This window comes from Aedes aegypti, chromosome 2, assembly GCF_002204515.2.
Source record: "Aedes aegypti strain LVP_AGWG chromosome 2, AaegL5.0 Primary Assembly, whole genome shotgun sequence".
NCBI classification, from domain to species: domain Eukaryota; kingdom Metazoa; phylum Arthropoda; class Insecta; order Diptera; family Culicidae; genus Aedes; species Aedes aegypti.
Window position 1 is genome coordinate 19,168,980 of NC_035108.1, and position 20,147 is coordinate 19,189,126.

The 20,147-nt window shown below is 39.5% G+C and overlaps 3 protein-coding genes across 4 annotated transcripts; 1 reads left to right on the forward strand and 2 right to left on the reverse strand.

Annotated features, from left to right (window-relative positions):
* Positions 1-6,312: 6,312 nt before the first annotated feature.
* Positions 6,313-8,585, reverse strand: LOC5570668. Of its 2 annotated transcripts, none has more exons than XM_021840094.1 (3): positions 8,406-8,585; positions 8,227-8,321; positions 6,313-8,162 (listed from the first exon to the last, which is right to left on the reverse strand). In XM_021840094.1, exons 2-3 carry the CDS (start codon positions 8,248-8,250, stop codon positions 7,245-7,247), a joined length of 942 nt encoding a protein of 313 aa, XP_021695786.1. In that variant the 5' UTR covers positions 8,251-8,321; positions 8,406-8,585; the 3' UTR covers positions 6,313-7,244. The 2 variants fall into 2 exon arrangements, with proteins under 2 accessions (XP_021695786.1, XP_001659263.2); XM_001659213.2 differs by having other exon boundaries at positions 8,390-8,585.
* Positions 8,586-12,270: 3,685 nt separating this feature from the next.
* On the forward strand, positions 12,271-13,199 carry LOC5570667 (histidine triad nucleotide-binding protein 3). Its single transcript, XM_001659214.2, has 3 exons — positions 12,271-12,644; positions 12,721-12,917; positions 12,980-13,199. The coding sequence occupies exons 1-3, from the start codon at positions 12,437-12,439 to the stop codon at positions 13,037-13,039; spliced, it is 465 nt and encodes a 154-aa protein (XP_001659264.1). The 5' UTR covers positions 12,271-12,436; the 3' UTR covers positions 13,040-13,199.
* Positions 13,200-17,421: 4,222 nt separating this feature from the next.
* On the reverse strand, positions 17,422-20,057 carry LOC5570666 (uncharacterized protein C18orf8). The gene is made up of 4 exons (XM_001659215.2): positions 19,825-20,057; positions 18,882-19,755; positions 17,656-18,525; positions 17,422-17,588 (listed from the first exon to the last, which is right to left on the reverse strand). The coding sequence occupies exons 1-4, from the start codon at positions 19,933-19,935 to the stop codon at positions 17,527-17,529; spliced, it is 1,917 nt and encodes a 638-aa protein (XP_001659265.1). The 5' UTR covers positions 19,936-20,057; the 3' UTR covers positions 17,422-17,526.
* Positions 20,058-20,147: the final 90 nt, after the last annotated feature.

A 20,147-nucleotide genomic window follows, 5' to 3' on the forward strand; every position in this document is an offset into this window, starting at 1 on the left:
TGGGATTTTTAATCCAGCCGTCATTGTAAATTCCATCGGTGTTGTCCTTGTTTTGTCTTCTTGTTGTGAATTGGTCAGTTTTGCGTTTAGTACCGGTGTTCGATTGAGATTTGTGTGTGTCATTGTCTTGATTTTCATTGTTTGTGTTAGAGTCTCCATTTTGTATTGAGTTTACGTCATTTAGATTGTCGTCGTCGTCGTCAGTCAAAACCCGAGTCGCATGGTATTTGTCTTTTTTCAGTTTTGTTTCATTGTGTTTGTTTCGTTTTGTCTTCCTGTCGCAGTCACTGTCCAACGTATTTTGACAGCTACTAAAGGTACGCTGCATTTTTGTCTATCTTACACGAAAACACTCACACAGATAAAATAGTTATGAAAATCCGTCAGATTTGTACTGAAATCGGAATATAAATTCAATTGATTCAATTGGTTTGTTTAGAAGTGTCCATTTTTTTTACATATCATGATTCTACGTAAAAAGTAGAGCCAGAATCCAAAATGTTATAATTTTCCGTGCCCTGGAACTATTTTAAAATAAATTTGAAGTTAGTATGGAAATCGCTTTTAAATCATTGCTCGGCAAATGTTACTACGGGACAAGCTGTTATTATGTAAATTAAAATCTCATTGAGTCTACTGATTTAAATCTTCATTAATCATTTATGACGTCAAAATTATGATATTGAAGCGCTATCAATTTGTATTATACTTAGACAAATCTACTCTTTCGATCAAGCTACGAAAACTTTTGCAGAGCCAGTTTTCACTGGTTTGATACTAGAAAAGCGCTTAAATTTCACCATCAAATTATCGAATTGTCATGTTCCGACATGCAGGAGCAAATTATATTCCAAGAAATCATAAAACAGAACCATGTAAACCGGTTACTTTCCATAGAGTTCCAACGATCAATGTGCAGAGAAACCGATGACTGACATTTTTGGGCTAAAACGTGAAAACAAATACCACGAATCTTTTCGTATGTTCCAAGCACTTCCGAAAATCAGATAGCAGGACTATAGCGGAAGAAAATAAAAAAAAATCCCAATGTAAGTTTTGAACAACTATCGAAATTTAAATTATACTGAACAATAAACAACAAGCAAATGTACCTTGTGTTATTTATTTTATTATACCTATCTAAAAGATCGAAAAGGTCTATCGAAAATCTTCCGAAAACACTGTTGTAAAGCTTGAAACTTTTCAGTATACGTAACTCAAAACCGACCTAAATGTCACTCTTACTCCTTTGTATTTGGGCCCCTCATGTGACCAAGACGTTCGGTCAAATTTCCCAAATTATATCAGATTCAACTCCTGCATTCCGTACAATCAGGCCTTTCTATGTACATATAGTAAATATATTCTTGTATATAAAATAAAAAAAACAACTTGCACTGCTAGTTATTTCTGAGAGAGGCAATGGGTTGTGATGAGAAACATGAAAAATACTCCTCATAAATAGAACAAATGCATTAAATGACCTCCCAATCGGATACGTAACAAATTATTCTGCTAAATTATCAATATTTTGTTATCCTAAATACCTAAATTTACTTAAATTGCATTAAAATATAACAAATTCCATACAAATCCGGTAAAAGTTCATAACTATCTACTAATACCAATGCACAGGCGTGAATAGCATACCTTCTATAGCTGTCAATATACTTAGGTCACTGTCATTCTCATCGTCTCTGTCTTTGTGCTTAGCCTTAGACTTCCGTGCCAGCACGTGTGTCCAATCATTGTCCTCCATCTTGTCACTAATTCCCTCCGCCATCATGTTCCCATAATTGCTTTCCCTTCCCCTCCCTCTTTTGTACAAAATATCCCCGAAAAGCACACCAAATAGTTAACACCCTATAAAATCAACTTAATGGAGAATACTTACAATATCTTAGATGTAATCTTATCACTAATATATACAGTTACACTAGAGGTTAGTCAGTCTATTTTACACTTTTCTGAAACGTTCGCGGAAAAATAAAATTCACAACACTCGTCAAGGATCGTCTGAACTGGTCGACTAGCTTGGAGAGAATGTTAACCGGAGATCTAACACTTACCCGCTTGAGGCGTTTGGAAGACTGACGGCCACGTCACGCACACACTAATATTACGATCATAGCATACGCATGCATTACCGTCTCAGCTGTCAACCAGTAAGGGGAAAGGTATTAAGGGGGCAGGATCCGTCATTGATTTCGGAATTTTCAAAGCAGTTTTTTCGTTCAAAATCAAAACAATTTAGAGGAAAATTTGTTCACTGTATTCTATTCTCCAACGGAAACCCAGTGAACACATTTTCATCGAACAATTTTTTATTTTGAACAGAAAAACTGCTTTTGAAGTTTCGATGATGACGATGATTACGATGACGGAACGTTGAATCTAAACATACGCATGTAAGGCGAAAGGTATTAAACATACACACCCCACAGTTGGCAAAAAGCTGAGCTGATTTATGTTTTGACAAATTTCTTGGGATACTCAATAGCTGCCTACTGAAATCCTAGACATATCAATTAAGGACTGTGGCGAACTAAATTTGGAAATTTCAAAATTCTGTATCTCTTTTTTGTATGGAATGTAATACTACGGAACATCCCCTCCCCTATTACGTTACGTTATATTTGAACAAGCCCTTAAGATTCCTGTTTGTCGGATTCTTGAAGAAACTGATCATGATAAAGCCTTTATGGGGTGTGATTTGTGAGCACCCCTATTGCAGTGATTTATGATCACCCCTGTCGCAGCGCTTCACGAACATTGGAGACAGAGTGGAGAATGAAAAGTGGAGACATCTGTGGCGCCATTCATGTTGCGCCAACCGAAGAGTAAAGAATCACGTTCAGACTTGTGAAGAGGAAATAAAGTAGTTATAGATTCAATTCGGTGTATTCATTCTTAATCGCTTCCGTCCACCACACCTAATTTGTGTTAATAGCTAGACCTTGTGAAATCCTTAATGAATTAATATGATAGATTAATAAATTGTGAAGCCCTTCAGATTATTGGGCAGATTTTTCTTTAGTTCTTCTAGACTAGAGTTTCTTTGCAAAATCGTGGATTCCTTCTAATAGTTAGTCAAAGAATAGGATTCGATCAAAAGTTGGATCCAAGAATGAAAATTTAAAATCTGTTAGATACATCTCGTGAACGATTTGTAGGAACCTGTTGATATTGCAATGCTCCGGGTAGGAAGAACAAGGCGGAATTTATCAAGACAATAACGTTCATTACAATACATGTCTGATGCGATTGATGGTTGAAACAAAGACGAGAAAAATTTGCAACAACCACAGTTGCTAAGGTTCAAGTTACTCCATGATACGGTTGGGTTATTGCGATAAAAGGTGTACGAAATCAAATTGCGACACACAATATTTGGAAAAAATTGCACGTTCAACCATCATCTTCAAACTTTCAGGGAGTAAAATAAAACGTGTTATAAATATTTTCCCATATTTGTTTCAATTCCATATTTAAATGCACGAACTTTTCTCTACACACTACTCGTAAGGTCCTGTACAACACTTGGACAAACTTTTAAATTGGGCGCAGTTCCGGTGCGTTCGAGGAGTTGAGATGCTTCGGCACGGCTAAGGCAAGGCACTCCAAAACCTCCTTCGAGTAATGACACGAGGCCAAATCCGGCCAGAAAATCGTAGGACAATCGTGTGATCACAGAAGAGGAAGTAGACACTTTTGGAAGCATTCCTTTAGGTACACCTGCCCATTGATCATTCCAGTTGCCACGAATAAAGTGCTCCGCTTTCCACACGAGCAAATTGCTTGCCAAATCATACATTTTTTGGCAAACTTTGACATCTTCTGCTTTCTAACGTCTTCAGGGACATCGAATGTATGATGAGCAGTGAAAAACTGGAGCCTCTGAATCTGCCGGAAGTCTGCTTTTACCTACGTCTCATCATCCATAACGAGGCAATGTGGTTTTGTCAACATCTAAAAAAAAAAAAAACTCAATCTTGAACGATCTTGGAATCGAACAGTATCCCATGATTTCGTGAAGATATCGGCTTATTGATATGCAGTTCTAATAGGCTCAACCTTCACAGTTTCAGAAGCAACATGGTCCCTCAAAAAATTATGTTTTATATCGATGTGCTTGATTCTTTTTGATTATTTTCAAATATTGGAATTATTTCTGCCTTTGTTTTGCATTCCAAATCTTCCAGGAGACCGCCCAACCCAATCGCTTCATTTACTACAGAGCTGAGAACAACATATTCTGCGTCACTCGATTAATTAGATACGATCACTTGTTTTCTGCTTGTCCACGATACGGTTGATCCGAACACCTTTAATACCTTTAATAGAGCAAACCAAGCTCGTTAGTGTCTTTCAGGTATCTCACAACGAGCTTCAAGGCCTGTCAATGACAATCCACCGTTTCCGTTGGTAACGTCTAAGGTAAATTACGGTAAAACAACTGTCGGGTCTAACACATAGCATCTGATACATTAAGCTGCCTATAGAAGTTCTCTGTAAGGTTCATTCATTTTGCTTCCGGCTCGACCATAGGCGTTTTCACTGTGTTGCAATCTATCATGCTGAACTTGCTCAGGAGTATCTGCGCATTGCTTTCTTAGGACTACTTGATCCACTGTTGACTTCGATATCGATGTTCCAAATATATCTGTTACCATCGCTTTGTACTCTTCAAATTAAAAAAAAAAAACTTGAGACTTCTTCCTCAGTAGGAAGCCCGTCGCGAAGTGTGAGTAGTCGTCGATAAAGCTGACAAAATAACGCTGATCATCCCACGAATGAATTCTTTCGAGTGGTCTAGTTGCTCTTTCCGTCAAATGGTACTCGACACATCTTACCTTGAACGCAAACTTCACAAACTTGGAGCTTCTGAGGTTTTAAGTTCAGTCCTTCGACCATATTTTCTCGCACTTTCGTTTTCATACGATTCTCAGACCGATGACCTAGTCAACGATGCCACAGATTTATTGCTTCTGAAATGCACAAATTCGCTTTTATATCCGGGATTTCAAGTTCATACAAGTTGCCTCGCAGATAGGCCATCGCCATGGATTGCCGTTGAACTTCAACGTTGCCACCTCGACTCCTGCTTTTGCAAACGTCTTCGCTGGTATTAAATTGTCCCGTAGACTAGACACCGTACAAAACAAATACTCCACATTCAACGGAACTCCAAGATTACTTGATCCTACGATGTGTCCTACCTGGTTGGTTTCAAGGAATTGCCCATCCTTAGCAATGTTGATGGTAACTGACGATTGTACCGATTTCACGGATTCGAAATACGTTTTTTTGTTCACGAGTTGGTCACTCGATCGAGAGTCCAACTTGAACACGATCTTCCCGAAGCTGTCGTGCTGCATGACATATTTCGCTATTTTCGATCTAAAATATCGTGAATCATTTACCTAACCCTTGTCCATCGTGTTCCGCACGTTTCGTATTTCCGCCTAGTTTTCCTTTTATCTAACATCGAGAGAACTTGTTTTTAATTATAAATCGTGGTTTACGGCTAACCAGCCGAGTGGAAGTTTAACAACTACCGAAAAGCTAAACATTACATATACTTTGCAATTGGATTAAATGAACAAATTGATGTGAAGTTTTGCGAAAAAGTTACACGTCTTCTCAGTGAGAATCGAACTCACGACTCCTTGATCTCTAGTTAGGGCGCGTTACCCCTACGCCATGAGAGGACTCATGGACGCAGAAGTTAAGTTGAATTCGATTTCAGCTCAATAATCACGTGGTCCTTTTTCGCAAAGTGCACCTCTTTCGGATGAATTAGATGAATTAACTAATGCGTCCATGAGTCCTCTCACGGCGTAGGGGTAACGCGCCCTAACTAGAGATCAGGGAGTCGTGAGTTCGATTCTCACTGAGAAGACGTGTTACTTTTTCGCAAAAATTCACATCAATTTGTCCATTCAATCCAATTGCAGAGTATATGTAATGTTTAGCTTTTCGGTAATCGAGAGACCGCTTTGTTTGACCAACGTAGACCTTACTGCAGTGAGATTGTATACGCCAGCCATTATCAGTGTGTTAACCGGATCCTTTGTAGATCCCATCAAAGTCTGGAAGTACAGATATTTTCCGCAGCTCAAATTTATTATCATCGGGTTTGGTATACTCCCTTTCTTGATTGATGAAAAGCTTCGATAGGACTTATCCAGGGTTACGCTACCTACACCGTGCAAAAGGGGCTTACGGGGTATCTTCTTCCTTCTTAGTCTCTGTCAACAGCTAAAAAACTGACTAAAAATAAGTCTCGCTGAGTATTACACAATAAAACAGTTCAGTTTTCAATTTTTATATTTCTAGCGTTTAGTTATTTTATAAGGTTTACAGCGCAACGAAAACGTTTTCAAAATATACTACTAAATACAGTCACATTTATTCGGTATACGTGGGAATATTAAAGACACGTTAAGATGTAAGTTGCGGCGTCTGTCAAATAATATAGCAATCAAGTGATATTTTTCAAAGCAATTCAAACGCAAGTAAAAATCACGAAGCATGACTTAGTACTAACAAACTTACACATATTACGTCCAATTAAAGAAAACTGGGTAAAAAAATCTCGGTTTAAATACAATTTTCTGCTCGTATCAAACTCGTTCGAGCTTTAGTTGGCGAGGTGACCTAAACTCCTACTCTATAGATTACTGTGCAGCCGTGGACAACTTTAAAGGCAGCAAAACTGACAAACAAAGTTGCAATTGTGAATATAATTTCCGTATATCTATTACCTGTGTGTTGCATACCGTTTTATCTCAAATTCCAACTCAATTGACTGCATAATCCGAACAATGACGATTTTAAAGATAAGATTTTTAACTTCATTGTACTAGCTTTTAGTTTATGGAGAGTTCGCCACTACATAAAATCTTTAAAAAAAATACTAATCTTGTGGAAAAACCGATGGTTTTTACTAAAAAAATTGCCGATTGTTCGGAATATGGCTCTTGTTTTGAATTCAAGACAACTCGGTAATACTACATATTTTTCTTCATTGTGAATCAGTTGAATTTTGTTTCCATTTCCAATGATCATTGTTTAACCTCATCAATTCTTACCTTGATTAATGATTGATATATTTCGAAAACCACTAAAACGTTTAAATGTTTGTAAACTTCCTACTACAGTTTTTCTACTGCTCCTAAGTTTGTCCAGTTCTGATTTTATACATAAATGAAGTAATGTTCAGTTCTACTCATTAACTATCACTAATCATCCCAGCTATTGGATTCCTGTTTGAAAAGCAGTTCGTAGACGGCTGCCGGGTTAGGCAATTGCCCTCCGTTTGATACACTGCCGCTTCCACTTCCGCTGGGACCGACGCTGGCCGCAGCCGTAACGGCCGCATAGGCAGCTGCTTGCTGTTCGGCATGCAGGTGAGCCAGTGCTTGTTGGTGTTGCTCCAAGGTCATCATGGTGCCCGGTGGAGGCGTACCGAACGATGGATTCCAACTGCCCGCGGCCGGTGACTTCGGAGGCAGTGGAGCTTTCCGGTGCATCCGGTTGTAATGCTTAATATAGTTTGAGTTGGCGATGGCACCACTGCTGTCCGCGTCCGGTGCTCTAATGTAAATTTTGATTTCCATCCTGCAGAAGGGACAGATTACTGATCCCTGGAGTTTGCCCTCCTGCATAGATACGTTGATATTGATATCCTGAAGTTCGATTTCCTTCGAGCCGACTTCACCGTGTGTAGTCAACCAGGAGAGAATATTCTGCTGAAGCTTGGTGCGGTACATTTCGACTAAGCTTTCCGGTGATGGTACAGGTCGAGAGGGTGGCGGTTCATCTCGAGAATCACTGCTAGTTGGATTCGGAGGTGTAGGCTTGGACACCTTGACAATGGTGGTTGCCTGGCGGTCTAGCTTCCGCAGTAGCTTCGCCGTTAGGTCATCGATTCCCAACTGATTGATCCGTTCCGAAAGGACCCGTATCAGCCGTCGATGGCCCATTGGTAGTTTATACTGGGTGGTAATTTCGTCAAGATCGGATTCTCGCATCGCCGATAGCGACAGAAGGTTATCGAAGCCCGTGGTTCGGAGGGCTTCCTTCACCGGTTGGGGAATGTATCCCAAGGGAGAAAGGATCTCCCAGAATACCCGGGTGGCCATGTCATCTTCGGCTGGCTGAAACATACGATAACATCATATTAGATTTAACACTAAACATCATAACTTCAAATATACTTACCACATCTAGTTTGATATCCGACATGGTTTACTGGGTTCGATTAAATTAGGCTGCACAATTTAAATTTTCGTTCCTATTTCCTGCTACGTTTCATTCTGCTGAAACAATTGCTGTTAATTAGTCCCAATTACCCATTATGGCAAAGGAGATGATTGGCACTGACTAAGGATGGGCATTACCAATAAATGTTGAATTTGCGGAGTTGACGTTTTGTTAAAAGTTAATTTAAAAATCAAAATTTTAGTCAGTAATTAAATTGTTGAGCGATGAATTTCACTCGTAAAACACACAAATTTCTTCAGGATTCCTGCTTGGTGTCGATTTCTAGATATGTCACTTGGAATGTTTAGATAGTTTAATGTATGACAGTTTGAAATTCTACCTAAGCATTAGCATTGAGAACCCTATACGAAAAAAACCGTATAACTTGCGTGCAAGATTGCAATAATTTTCAAAACTACAGTTTTAAAGTTTCTTCCTTTTTTGCCAATATTGAAGACACGAGAAGGCGAAACAGCTTGGAATCCAAGTTTAAAAGGCACAAAGGAGCATCAAACATCAGTGCAATTACAAGTTTAGCTTTGTGCAGTAGCAGAAAGGTTAAAATAAGAAAATCGACTTCGTACGTTCATTATGTCAAGACTTCTGTTCGATGTCCGTGTGACATGGGAACATTTCCAGGAACCTGAAGAAAAAATTCAGAACCTCACTCAGTGCCGTCTGTGCCAAAAGAGGGGTCATGGTACCAAACATTGCCGCATGAATGCTAAATGCATAATTTTCGGAGGTTCTTCCCAGGCAAATGACGTGTGTCCTGTGTAGGAAGTTTTTAGGCGAGGGAAATGATAAGTCTAACTTTTGGAATTGCCTTTCGCGCAAACGAATCGTTGAGGCTCGTACCAGGTAGATGAACGGTAGAATTTTTCGTTCACGGAATTCCCCAGGCAGAATCCTCAATAATGCTCATTTTTCAGTTAACGATCGCTTGCTTAATGTTCACACCCTTCAGAATTGATATCTCAGGTTTTTCCTTAAAGTGTTGAATAAGACATTGAAATACTTGGAATAATCCATGAAGAACTTTCGGAGAGAATGCAAAATTGTTTATTGTCAATATCCTGAATGAATTTAGATTTAAAGACGAACTCAAGAGGAAAAGTTTATTGTCAAACATCATTGTTCAAATTAAATTATTGTCACAACATGTTGAAATTAAGTCGGCTTTTTCTGATACTGGGTTTGAATAACAATAGGGATCTCTGAATGTACTAACGCTTCCAAAATTTGTTAATACTGATATTCAAGGAACATGCGAGAATCCTTCTTACTGAACGAACTTCCTAGTTTAAAATGCTCTGGTTGCTTATGATAAGCTCCGGGTTTCCTGTAGTTTACTGGGGATAATTTATCAGTCAGGCGAGTATTATTCCGTATAGGCCTGAGTGAAAGCAAAAATACTGAAACCCTCACCGCTTAGCGAATTCTTAACGGATTCAAATGATTTTTTGTCAGTTCACTGGCCCACATATCTAGTTTCTAGAAGTGGCCAGAGGAACTCGGAAATATTCCTGCGGTCGGAGTTATTACGGTGGGTTACTGGGTCAAGTCGGGTAAAAAAGGGATATTTCTTGGGACATACCAAATTACCTTTATTTATTTGGAATGACAATCATTTGGAATGACAATCATTTGGAATGACAATTTGCATAAATCATTAAGATCTGATATTCAACATTATAAATGAAGAGTTTTGCAGCGGTTAAAATATACCGGATGTGGTCATTCGGACGTAATGCCCGGAAGAACCGACTATAGATTTGTTGGATACTAAACCGTTTCAATTCTCGAAAAGTAGAAATCAAACATAATTGTGCACTAAAATGCCTTCCCATAAGCTTTGCACAGATGTTCAGATACAAATTGGCCACTTTATCGTAAGTTTGAGGCGTCCCGGGACCCGAAAATAATCATTTGTAGGATTAATCAAATGCAAAACTCATAGTTATCCAATTCATTCGTTTCTCAAAAGGTTTACACTGATGCAATTTTCTTAAAATTCCGCCATGTAGTGGCCACATTATAGCCAATTCTGGAAATTATCTGTGACATTAAATTTGCCTACCTTCAGGGGCACAAATGCACAGTACCCTTCTCACCCGACCTGACCCAGTGATCTACCGGAATAACTCCGGCCACATGAATGTTTCCGTGTTCCTCTGTCCACTTCTAGAAAGTAGATATGTGTGCCGGTATACTGACAAAAAATCATTTGAATCTATTAAGAATTCGCTGAGTGGAGAGGGTTTTAGAATTTTTGCTTTCACTCAGGCCTATACGGGTTATGCTAGGTTTCCGATGAGTTTATTGAGGCTAGGTTTCGTTGAGATAATTCTTCTTCAAAACAGCGGGACGTTTTCAAACTACCCAGACAACCAGAAGTCGCATAAGAAATAACGCAAAAACTCGTTTACTTGTACAAATAACATCACACCCGCACAATACGGTGACAGAAATCGATTGAGTGACGAGTTTTCTCGCATAAAACGTTATATTCCGAGTTCATCAGTGCATTTTGTTTCGTCCCGTATACTCGTACATAGTAAGTCGGATCAATCCGTAGCAGCTGTCAAATCAACTTTGTTATCATAAATTAAGTCGCATAAGAGTTCAATAATTTCGCAATAAAATCTACACACTCGCATTACATGCTATTTTTTATCATATAAAATATGCAAATATATCGCCTCCACTTTTGTACGTATAAGGCCTATCCGCGACATCTTATACGTGAAATTTTTCGCATATAAGCATCGCATAACATAAAAGGTGATTTCATTATACGTACATTCTGGTTGTCTGGGTACCGTCAAACGGGGTGACTTGCAACACTTTTCAATTTCAATCAACCAAAACCATGATCTAAACGTCGTCTTAAAATCTAAATATAGAACTTTGAATGGCCGGCCCGCCTACAGAATGAGATGATAAAAGATTGAATCGAATTATGTTGTCATATCAAAAGTCATCGAAAAGGTGATTTTTTTTTAAATGTCCTTGTGCGGGGTGACTTGCAACACTCAATGCTAATTTAGTTTTTTCCAACAAAATGTTTATATTTTTTATTGGTCACACTTGTTAAGTATTGTTATTCATGTATATAAAGCATTCGAACCAGTACAAGAGCGTTATGAATACCTTTTTGTAAGAAAATAATTGAACTACTTTTGTATGGGAAAAAGAGGCGTTAAATCATCAAGGTCCAATATCTTAACTGAACAATATTTTAAACGAGTGTTTGTAGTTGATTGATAAATTTTTACTCTTTTGATTATAAAGTGGACCTAACACAAAAGTTTTTAACTTTTATAAAACACTAAATTGCTTAGAAATAAAGTGTTGTATTTATATAAAAATTATTTTTATTAAAAAGTTGATGTTACAATTTCGTAACATATAATTCGTCATATTATCACATATTAGTTATAGAAACAACATGTAGAGTATAACTTTTGTAAATTAAATCTATCTCATGTTTTTAGGTCACGATTTTGAACCTCCATCAAGTATCAGTTTTCAAGACATTTGGAAAAAATATGTTTATTGTATAAACATATTTATAATAACAGCTTCAATCGTGGCCCCTACTTGAATTGTGCGTCACACGTATTGAAGCACTGATTTAAAATAAATTTTCTTTTGCATTTTGTGTTTTATAGTGAAATTTAGTTGTAAATTACAATGTGTTGCAAGTCACCCCGTTTGACGGTAATTGATTCCTCCGAATGTTTCTGAGGAAAAAAAACTGTATTTAAATCGATGCTTAATTGTCCCTCAATGGCAACTGAGTAATACGACATCCACTACACTCAGGATACGGGTTATCCCACAATATAACTTAAATTGGTTGCAGTGACGAATCCTACAACAGTTATGAAAACACTGGTTTGGAAAGGGTTGAATCAAACTAATAATCTTTGTTGCGTACAAGTTTATAACAGGTTTCATGGTACATTACAGAGACGTATCGCTAGTATTGGTTGAACCCTGTTAAAAACTGTTCAAAGTTCCAAACAAACAGAACGTCAGAAGTTGCAATCTGTGACTACAATCATCTGTGATCTATGTTTTAATGCTAAGCCAATTGTTCCTTAGCTAATAAGTGCCTCCAGTGCACTTATAGATAGTAGAATACAATTAGCTAGTTTTCATAATGACATCACCATCAAAGGCGATTCTGGAACGATGCATCTTTTGCAAAATCGTCACCGGCCAGGATCCTAACGCGTCGATAGTGTACGAAAATGAACGCATCTGCATCTTCAAGGACATTCGTCCGGCGGCAGAACATCACCTGTTGGCCGTCCCGAAGTATCACCTGGATGACGTGCGCTCGTTGACCGAGGCTGAACGTCCTCTGTGTTAGTACTACCTACTTTTAATTTCGATTGAATCTCTTATCTCTGAATGACATTTATTTTATGTCTACGGAAACAGTGGATGAAATGCGACAAGAGTTGGGGAACGTCTTGAAGGACCAATTCCAGGTCGACTTGGCCGAGGTGCTTTTCGGATTTCACGTTCCACCGTTTACGACGGTTAAGCATCTGCACATGCACGGTATGGGACCGGTGGGCAGCATGGGATTCATTTCCAGGATGATCTTCCGGCCGAACTCGATGTGGTTCAAAACGGTGAGATGAGTTTCATTGGAAGTGATTGAAACTGATGAGGCTAAAGCGTTTTACAATTTTAGGATCAAACTATCATGGATCAGATGCCATCGGTTTCGCAGGACAAGACACCAACACAATGAGGGAATACTCTATAAAATATTATTGATTTTTTTTAGTCGTTCACGTTTCTAGAGCATCGAATTTGCAGATGTTTGTTATGGAAGAATTTGTATCGCAACTCCAATATAAAGTTTTTTCCTTTCCTGTATAGCATATACAATAAATTTCAATTTTTCGTTACACTATCGATTATTACTTGAAACCCAAGCTAATAAGGCCACCTCTGTCTCTATTTGCTGCCATGTATTTTTACTTACTCAAACCTTGTTGCAAAGGAACTTATCATGATGTTTTTTATTATGCTTATCCGCCTGAAGCTATTGTTATATTGAACAGAATCCAATTCGAGCTGAAAATTTGCTAAATAAAACACAATTTCAATTTCACTACTCTAAGAAATGATCCGAGAAATTCATGGTAAAATCTCTGAAGCAACTCTTATAAAAGAATCCCCAGAGGGAGTTCTAGACCAATTTCTGGAAATATAATAACAGAAATTTCAGGTTGATTTCTCGAAGGAAACTAAGATCTTGGGAGTAATTCTCAGGAAAATAGATACTGATATACTGTCCATAACTGCAAAACAGTCACATTCGACATTTTTGACAAATTGGAGTTAATACCATGGAGAGTCGTTAGATAATAAATACTTTCGATCAACTTACTGAAATTTGTGAGATTGTTCTAGAAAATTCGAAAAAAATACCAAGTTGTTTTGTCACATTGGTATTTGTAACCGCATAACAGTCACATTGAGATTATAAATGAGCCTCGTGGTGTAATAGCAATGAAATTTCTAACAGAATTATTTTCTGACAATTCACCTAGTATGCGATATAAGTTGAACAAAATATCAGCCTAAAATAAGCACTTTTGAGTTCTTGGTAATTTTTAGAAATTTTAGTTTCCTCCCATATCGCCATGAAATGCACACTTTGTATTCCATTTACTCAATGCCTACTTTTGTCGAATGTTACAAATATGCAGTTATGGGCAGTATAGATAAAAAAAACCTTGGATGAATTTCTAGGGAATCCCGTGAATCAATACTTAAAGGAAACTTTAATCAAATTCTGAAATCATGAAAAATCACTTAAATAAAAAATGTAGTACTCATTGGCATATATTTACGTTTACGTTTATATTTTATTTTGATGGGCTACAATCCGCTACGTTGAATCTACGCCGAATGTATAATTCTTCTCCACTGGGCCAATCATTTCCAGTCACCCTAATTTTTAAGGGCCTTTAAGTCCTCAACTGCAAAAAGCCATCGTGTGCGCGAAGTCGACGGTCGCGATCGGGTTCTGTATATTATTTTTGCTTGTCTTTGATAAGATAAGATAAGACAATTAACACCGTCTTCAGCCATGGGCTGCACAGTCTGAACATAACTAACATTAGACAACGGACACACGGAACGACCAGTGGACCAGTGAAGAATTTTTCGTTTGACGAAAAGTTTTCTCCGGCAGGGGCGGGAATCGAACCCACACTCCGTAGCACAGTACGCCTAAACGACTGACGCCGCTAACCGCACGGCTACGAAGCCCACAATTTCTTGCGGCATTCGTACCACGTGACCAGCCCAATGTAGCATGCCGTATTTTATGAGCTTAATAATCTCCACTTCCATATATATTTGGTACAACTCATGATTTATGCGGCGCCGCCAGATGCCATTTTCTTGTTTACCGCCGAGTATTGTTCGCATCTTACGCTCAAAAACCCCGAACGCTTCCCGGTCCAGAATTCATGGCCGTATAGAGCAACCGGAAGGATCAGTGTGTTGTATATCGCGAATTTTGTCTCCGTCGGCAGGCTACGGGACCTTAGCTGGTTACGGAGCCTGTAAAAAACTGTAAGTAATCTGATAAAGGCAATACTCCTGCTAATACCTCTAAACTTATTGTATGTGTCGAGTTAATGCATCCTAGGGCTATCCGAAAACAGCGATACTTCACAATGTGAGTTTTCGCGGCGGATGGGAACAAAAGCTACCGTATTCAAGAACCGAGAGAATTGTTGTACGATACCTTCATCAGATCTTTCGGGTGAGCTCCCCACCATGTTCCGGTGAGTGTGCGCACAAAGTTGATTCGTTGCTGGCACTTTTGATGCAGATACTAACAACTTTCGAATGCACATCGCGATAGGATGATACGAATTATAATGCGACGTGGGTTTACCGGATTTTTGGATGGCTATCACCCTCACTTGTCTCCATTCATCCGGAACAATATTACTCTCCAAGAATTTATTGAATAGATTCAACAAGCGCCTCTTCGCGACGTCTGGGAGGTTTTTAAGCATGTTGAATTTGATTCTATCCATTCCTGGGGCAGAGTTGTTACATGAAAGAAGAGCAAGCATATCGTTCCTATTTGTTTGAACGTCACGAATGCTTCTTTGCGTTGGTATGGAATCCGGGCAGACTTTCTTGGCGAAATCGAGGATCCACCGAGGAGAACTTTCGCGATCCTCATTAACCGTTGAAGCGTTTCGCATTTTTTTCCCGACGATCCAAAGTGTTCTCATCGACGTTGATAGTCCGTTAACAAAATTACGCCAATATCCCCTTTTTTTCGCTTTTACGAGATTTTTAAATTTACGCTCGAGGTCGATATATCGCTCTTAATTTTCTCGAGAGCCGCGCTTTCGATATTCTTTGAATGCGGCGGATTTATCACGAAAAACGTTGGTAGGAGAACGCCTTCGTACCGTAGACCCTGGTACAAGGCGGCGCTGTGCTTGAAGAGCACTGTTGATAATTAACCCGGAAAGAAAGTTTAATTCTTCCAACGGAGGAAGCGAGGAAGCACATCAACTAACTGTTCGCTGTTAGAGATATTCCCAGTTCATGTGCTTGGTGAGGTCATATGCGAGGTTGATCGACGAACTGGACACGAATTTTTGTTATTTGAAATTTTGATCGGCAAGTGATCACTACCATGGAGATCTTGAATAACTTTCCACGTGCAATCCAATGATAGTGAATTCGAACAGATTGAGAGGTCTAACATGCTTGGAGAATCTGGAGGTTTTATTCGTATTGCTTCCACAGTGTTCAAAATTGACAAGTTAAAGTTGTCACAGAGGTCATATATAAAGGTAGCGCGGTTGTCGTTCTTCGGTGACCCCCAGGCTGTACCGTGAAAATGAAAATCTCCTAGGATCAACCATGGCGCTGGCATAGCGCAGCATATGGCCAATAGTTCTCTGCTAGGTACTCTGGCATTGGCGGTATGTATACGGTGGCTATGCTGAAAAATTTGCCTCGTATAGTAATATGAGGTGCCACTACTTCACTGCCAATAACTGCATATTTGTCACATTCGACATTTTTTAAATTTGAAGTTAAGGGGGCAGGATCCGTCATTGATTTCGGAATTTTCAAAAGCAGTTTTTTCGTTCAAAATCAAAATGTGTTCACTGTATTCTACTCTCCAACCGAAACACAGTGAACACATTTTCATCGAATAATTTTTAGTTTTGAACAGAAAAACTGCGTTTGAAGTTTCGATGATGACGATTATTACGATGACGGAGCGTTGATCGTTAATACCGTGGAGAGTCATCAAATGATGAACACTTTCGATCAACTTATTAAAATCTGTGATATTAAAATTTGAAAAAAAAAAAATATCAAGTTATTTTGTCACATTGGTAATTCTAATCGCATAACAGTCACATTGGGGTTATACATGAGCCTTGTAATGTAGTAGCAATGAAATTGTTAACAGAAATATTTTCTGTCAAATCACCCAATATGCATAGTAAGCTGCACGAAATTTCAGCCTCGAATAAGCACTTTTGTGCTCTTGACATTTTTTTTTAGAAATTCTAGTTTCTTCCCATACTGCCAATAAATGCACACTTCATATTCCATTTACTCAATGACTACTTTTGTCGAATGTTACAAATATGCAGTTATGGGCAGTTCAGTAGTTGTTAAATTCTTAGACGTACTCTAAGATAAATGTCTGGTTTGATGTTTTTCTAATTCCTATTTTGTCTAATTTTCGGCATTTAGTTTCAAAGTTTACATTTCTTATATTTCTCGCGTTGAGTATCATATAGCCGCATCTGCAGAGATAGATTATCTCTTTGGATCAGTACAAGAAATTCAATCGATTTTCGTAACAGTTTACGATGCAGCATGACGAAGGGCGATGAGTACTTTATACTGGATCAAAAATAGCAGTCGGAAACAGTCTTTCGGCCAAGTAATTAGCTACAGAGAAAATTGATGAAGATATATTGATCACTGCAGTTACGCCCGTAGTATCAACGCGAAGATTTTATTTAAAAGAAGTTATCTTGAAAACCAATCAATAAGAACATTATTTGAGAGAAAGACCGATCTAAAAGGACATTTCGAAGTCAGTTACAATCCCAATGGTCACAATAAATATGCAATATAATCCCTTTAAACAAATCACAATTTGAATGATGAAATAGAGTTCATAGATCATACCTCTAAGTCTAGTCTAATCTCATCGACCTGTTACAAACATTGCGTGCTGATCAACGTTTGATAGTGTTGCACATATTCCCCGCATTGTTCATCTGGAAATTCAGAAAAAAAAAACTCACAATTTCTTCTCACGAATGTTACCATATAAGAAGTACTCACGTTTGAGGAAATTCGGCGAGCCTCGCACCCTAATGTTCTTGGCCTCGAAAAAGTTGTACACCGAGTGGAACACCAGCGGGTCTTTGGTTTTGAACGCCGCCTCGAGGTACTTCCTGGCCGGTAACGAGTCCGCTCCGGGCATTTGCTTGGCGATCCGAAGCGCCTCAATGACCTGTCCCTTCTCCAGCAGAACCTCCAGAATAATCTCGTTGGCGTTCAGCCGGGCCAACATGTCCAGCGCCATTTGTGACACCGAGGGATGCGTATTGGACAGTGAGAGGAGGAAGCACGCCAATGGTTTCGACTCATTCAGGGCAGAATATTTGAGCAGATTCTGCAGCGTGTCGAACTGTCTGTTGTTGACCAAATCTATGACGATTTGCTTGCTCAGCTCGTGGCTGGGAGCGATACCGTGACGGGCTAGGGAATGCAAATAGAGCAGCAGGATTTTACCTAGCTGTTCTGCCTCTGTGATACAGGAGAACACGGCCGTATACATGTCAGCTTGATCGATGAGCACCCGTGGATTGACCATGTGCTTATGGGAAGTTGTCTTGCTGGATAGTGCCATCAGGGCCATCTGACTCTGAAGCTCGTTGTCTAGCACGCTTTTGTACAGCGAGTTCAATTTGTTGAACACGCTTTCGATGATAGGCAGCATAGTTCCGCTGTAGTTCGAACTCATCATCTCCTTGAGTACGTTCAGCAGAGCAGATTTACCATCGCTTCGTTGCAGCAGGAATTCCACCAGCCGAATTCTGTCCGTGATGAGGGTGCAAAGCGAGTTCAGCTTCAACAGCACAGACCAAAGGCAGCCCAATTTGGCATCGATTACGATGTTCGGTTGAAACAGAACCCAGTGTTGTGAATCTGCAATGAGATTGAGTGTTATTTGTTTCTGCAGCAATAATCCATCATTCTCTATTAATTTACTTGTTTTCATGAAGAAAAAACGGGATTAAGAATTTATATTTTTTTAAGAGAATTACGTTGAAATAGTGACCAGGTCTCTGAAAACGAACATGTTGTTGAATAACTATTTCAAACTAAACAGACTAAATTTTATAAAAATATCTGAAATTTAGCATTGATTATAACTTTTGTAGAAATGAGAGACATGTTAGTGATTTGAGTGAAATGCGGAATGTGTCACAGAACACTTTATAGCGGGTCAAATGGCTGAAATGCGGGACGTCTGCTCACTTTTGAAATTAGTAGGAACTTACATAGATCGCACATGACAGTCTTGCCGTCGAGCGAAATGCTCGGTACTTCCAAGGCAAATGGTTTGATCGCTTTAGCAGGAATGATCGGTTGATGAATAACTGCTCCCGAGTTGGCATCTATCTCTCCTCCCCCGAGGGCTATGTCGAACAGCATTGAAGTTGCCGTTGCCTGATGATGAACCACCACCACGTCGTCGACGATGTTCATAGCGAAGCGTCCGTTTTGTCCCAGCCGAAGGATGTGGGACTTCCGTGGTGCTAATCCAGGGCCGTTCAGTAGATAGATAACCACTTCAAATTGGCGGTTCTGCAGCTGCCTCAAAATCATAATAGCATTGGTACCGTACAGTTGAGCCAAAGTCACATCCCTCCCGGAACAGGTCTGACCAGTGCCCAACTCTAGACGGGGAAGTTTCGTGATAGTTGATGGCTTCAACAGCACCGGTGTCAAGATCGAGCCATTGTTCGAGGACAGCAACGCGAAGTTAGACGTGGGACAGAAGCTGAACCAACTCACCGACGAGTTCAGAGACTTGACCGACTTCAAAGTCCGTTTTTCCAAGTTCAGCTGGAATATCTCCACTCCAGCGTTTGAGATTAACGCCACCTGACGGTCATGAACCCACACAAATCCGTATATGGTGTTCTTGCCCTGGTGGATTAGCATGTCCGCCACAACGGGTTGATTGCTAGCATTGAAAGGAACAAACTCGACTGCAGTTTCGTTCCGTTGGACAGCCAAAATCTGGTTGTCCGGGGCGAACTTGATCGACCGGATGGTACCTCGGTCTTCCATGCAGAAAGAGATACTCTGTGCATCGTTGGCACTCTTGACTACAATCCCAGTAGCACCACCGGAACGGACGGCAAATACCTGGGGAAAAAGTAACTTTACATTAGCTTTTCCACCGATCGATGATGTTCGATAGACCAAACCACTCACCTGCTGTTTTGCATCGTCGAAGAAAACATTCGTCAGCTGACTCACGGCGTCGAACCGAACCGGATCCGGCGACAGTTCCAGATAGTAGTGCTGTAAGTCTGGTCTGTCCATTGCTTCCGGTGTGATATAATCGGTTTCAACAGGACATAGTTTTTCGGGTCAGGAATCCTTACACAAACTACGTGTTATCAAAACAAAATTTCTGGTGAATCAGTGATCCAACGCATAGGTTCCCAATCTTATTGGATCCGCGACCCACCTAGCCGTTATGGTTTTAAACTCGCGATCCATCATAAAAAAATCTACAGAATTTTTTCTCAAGG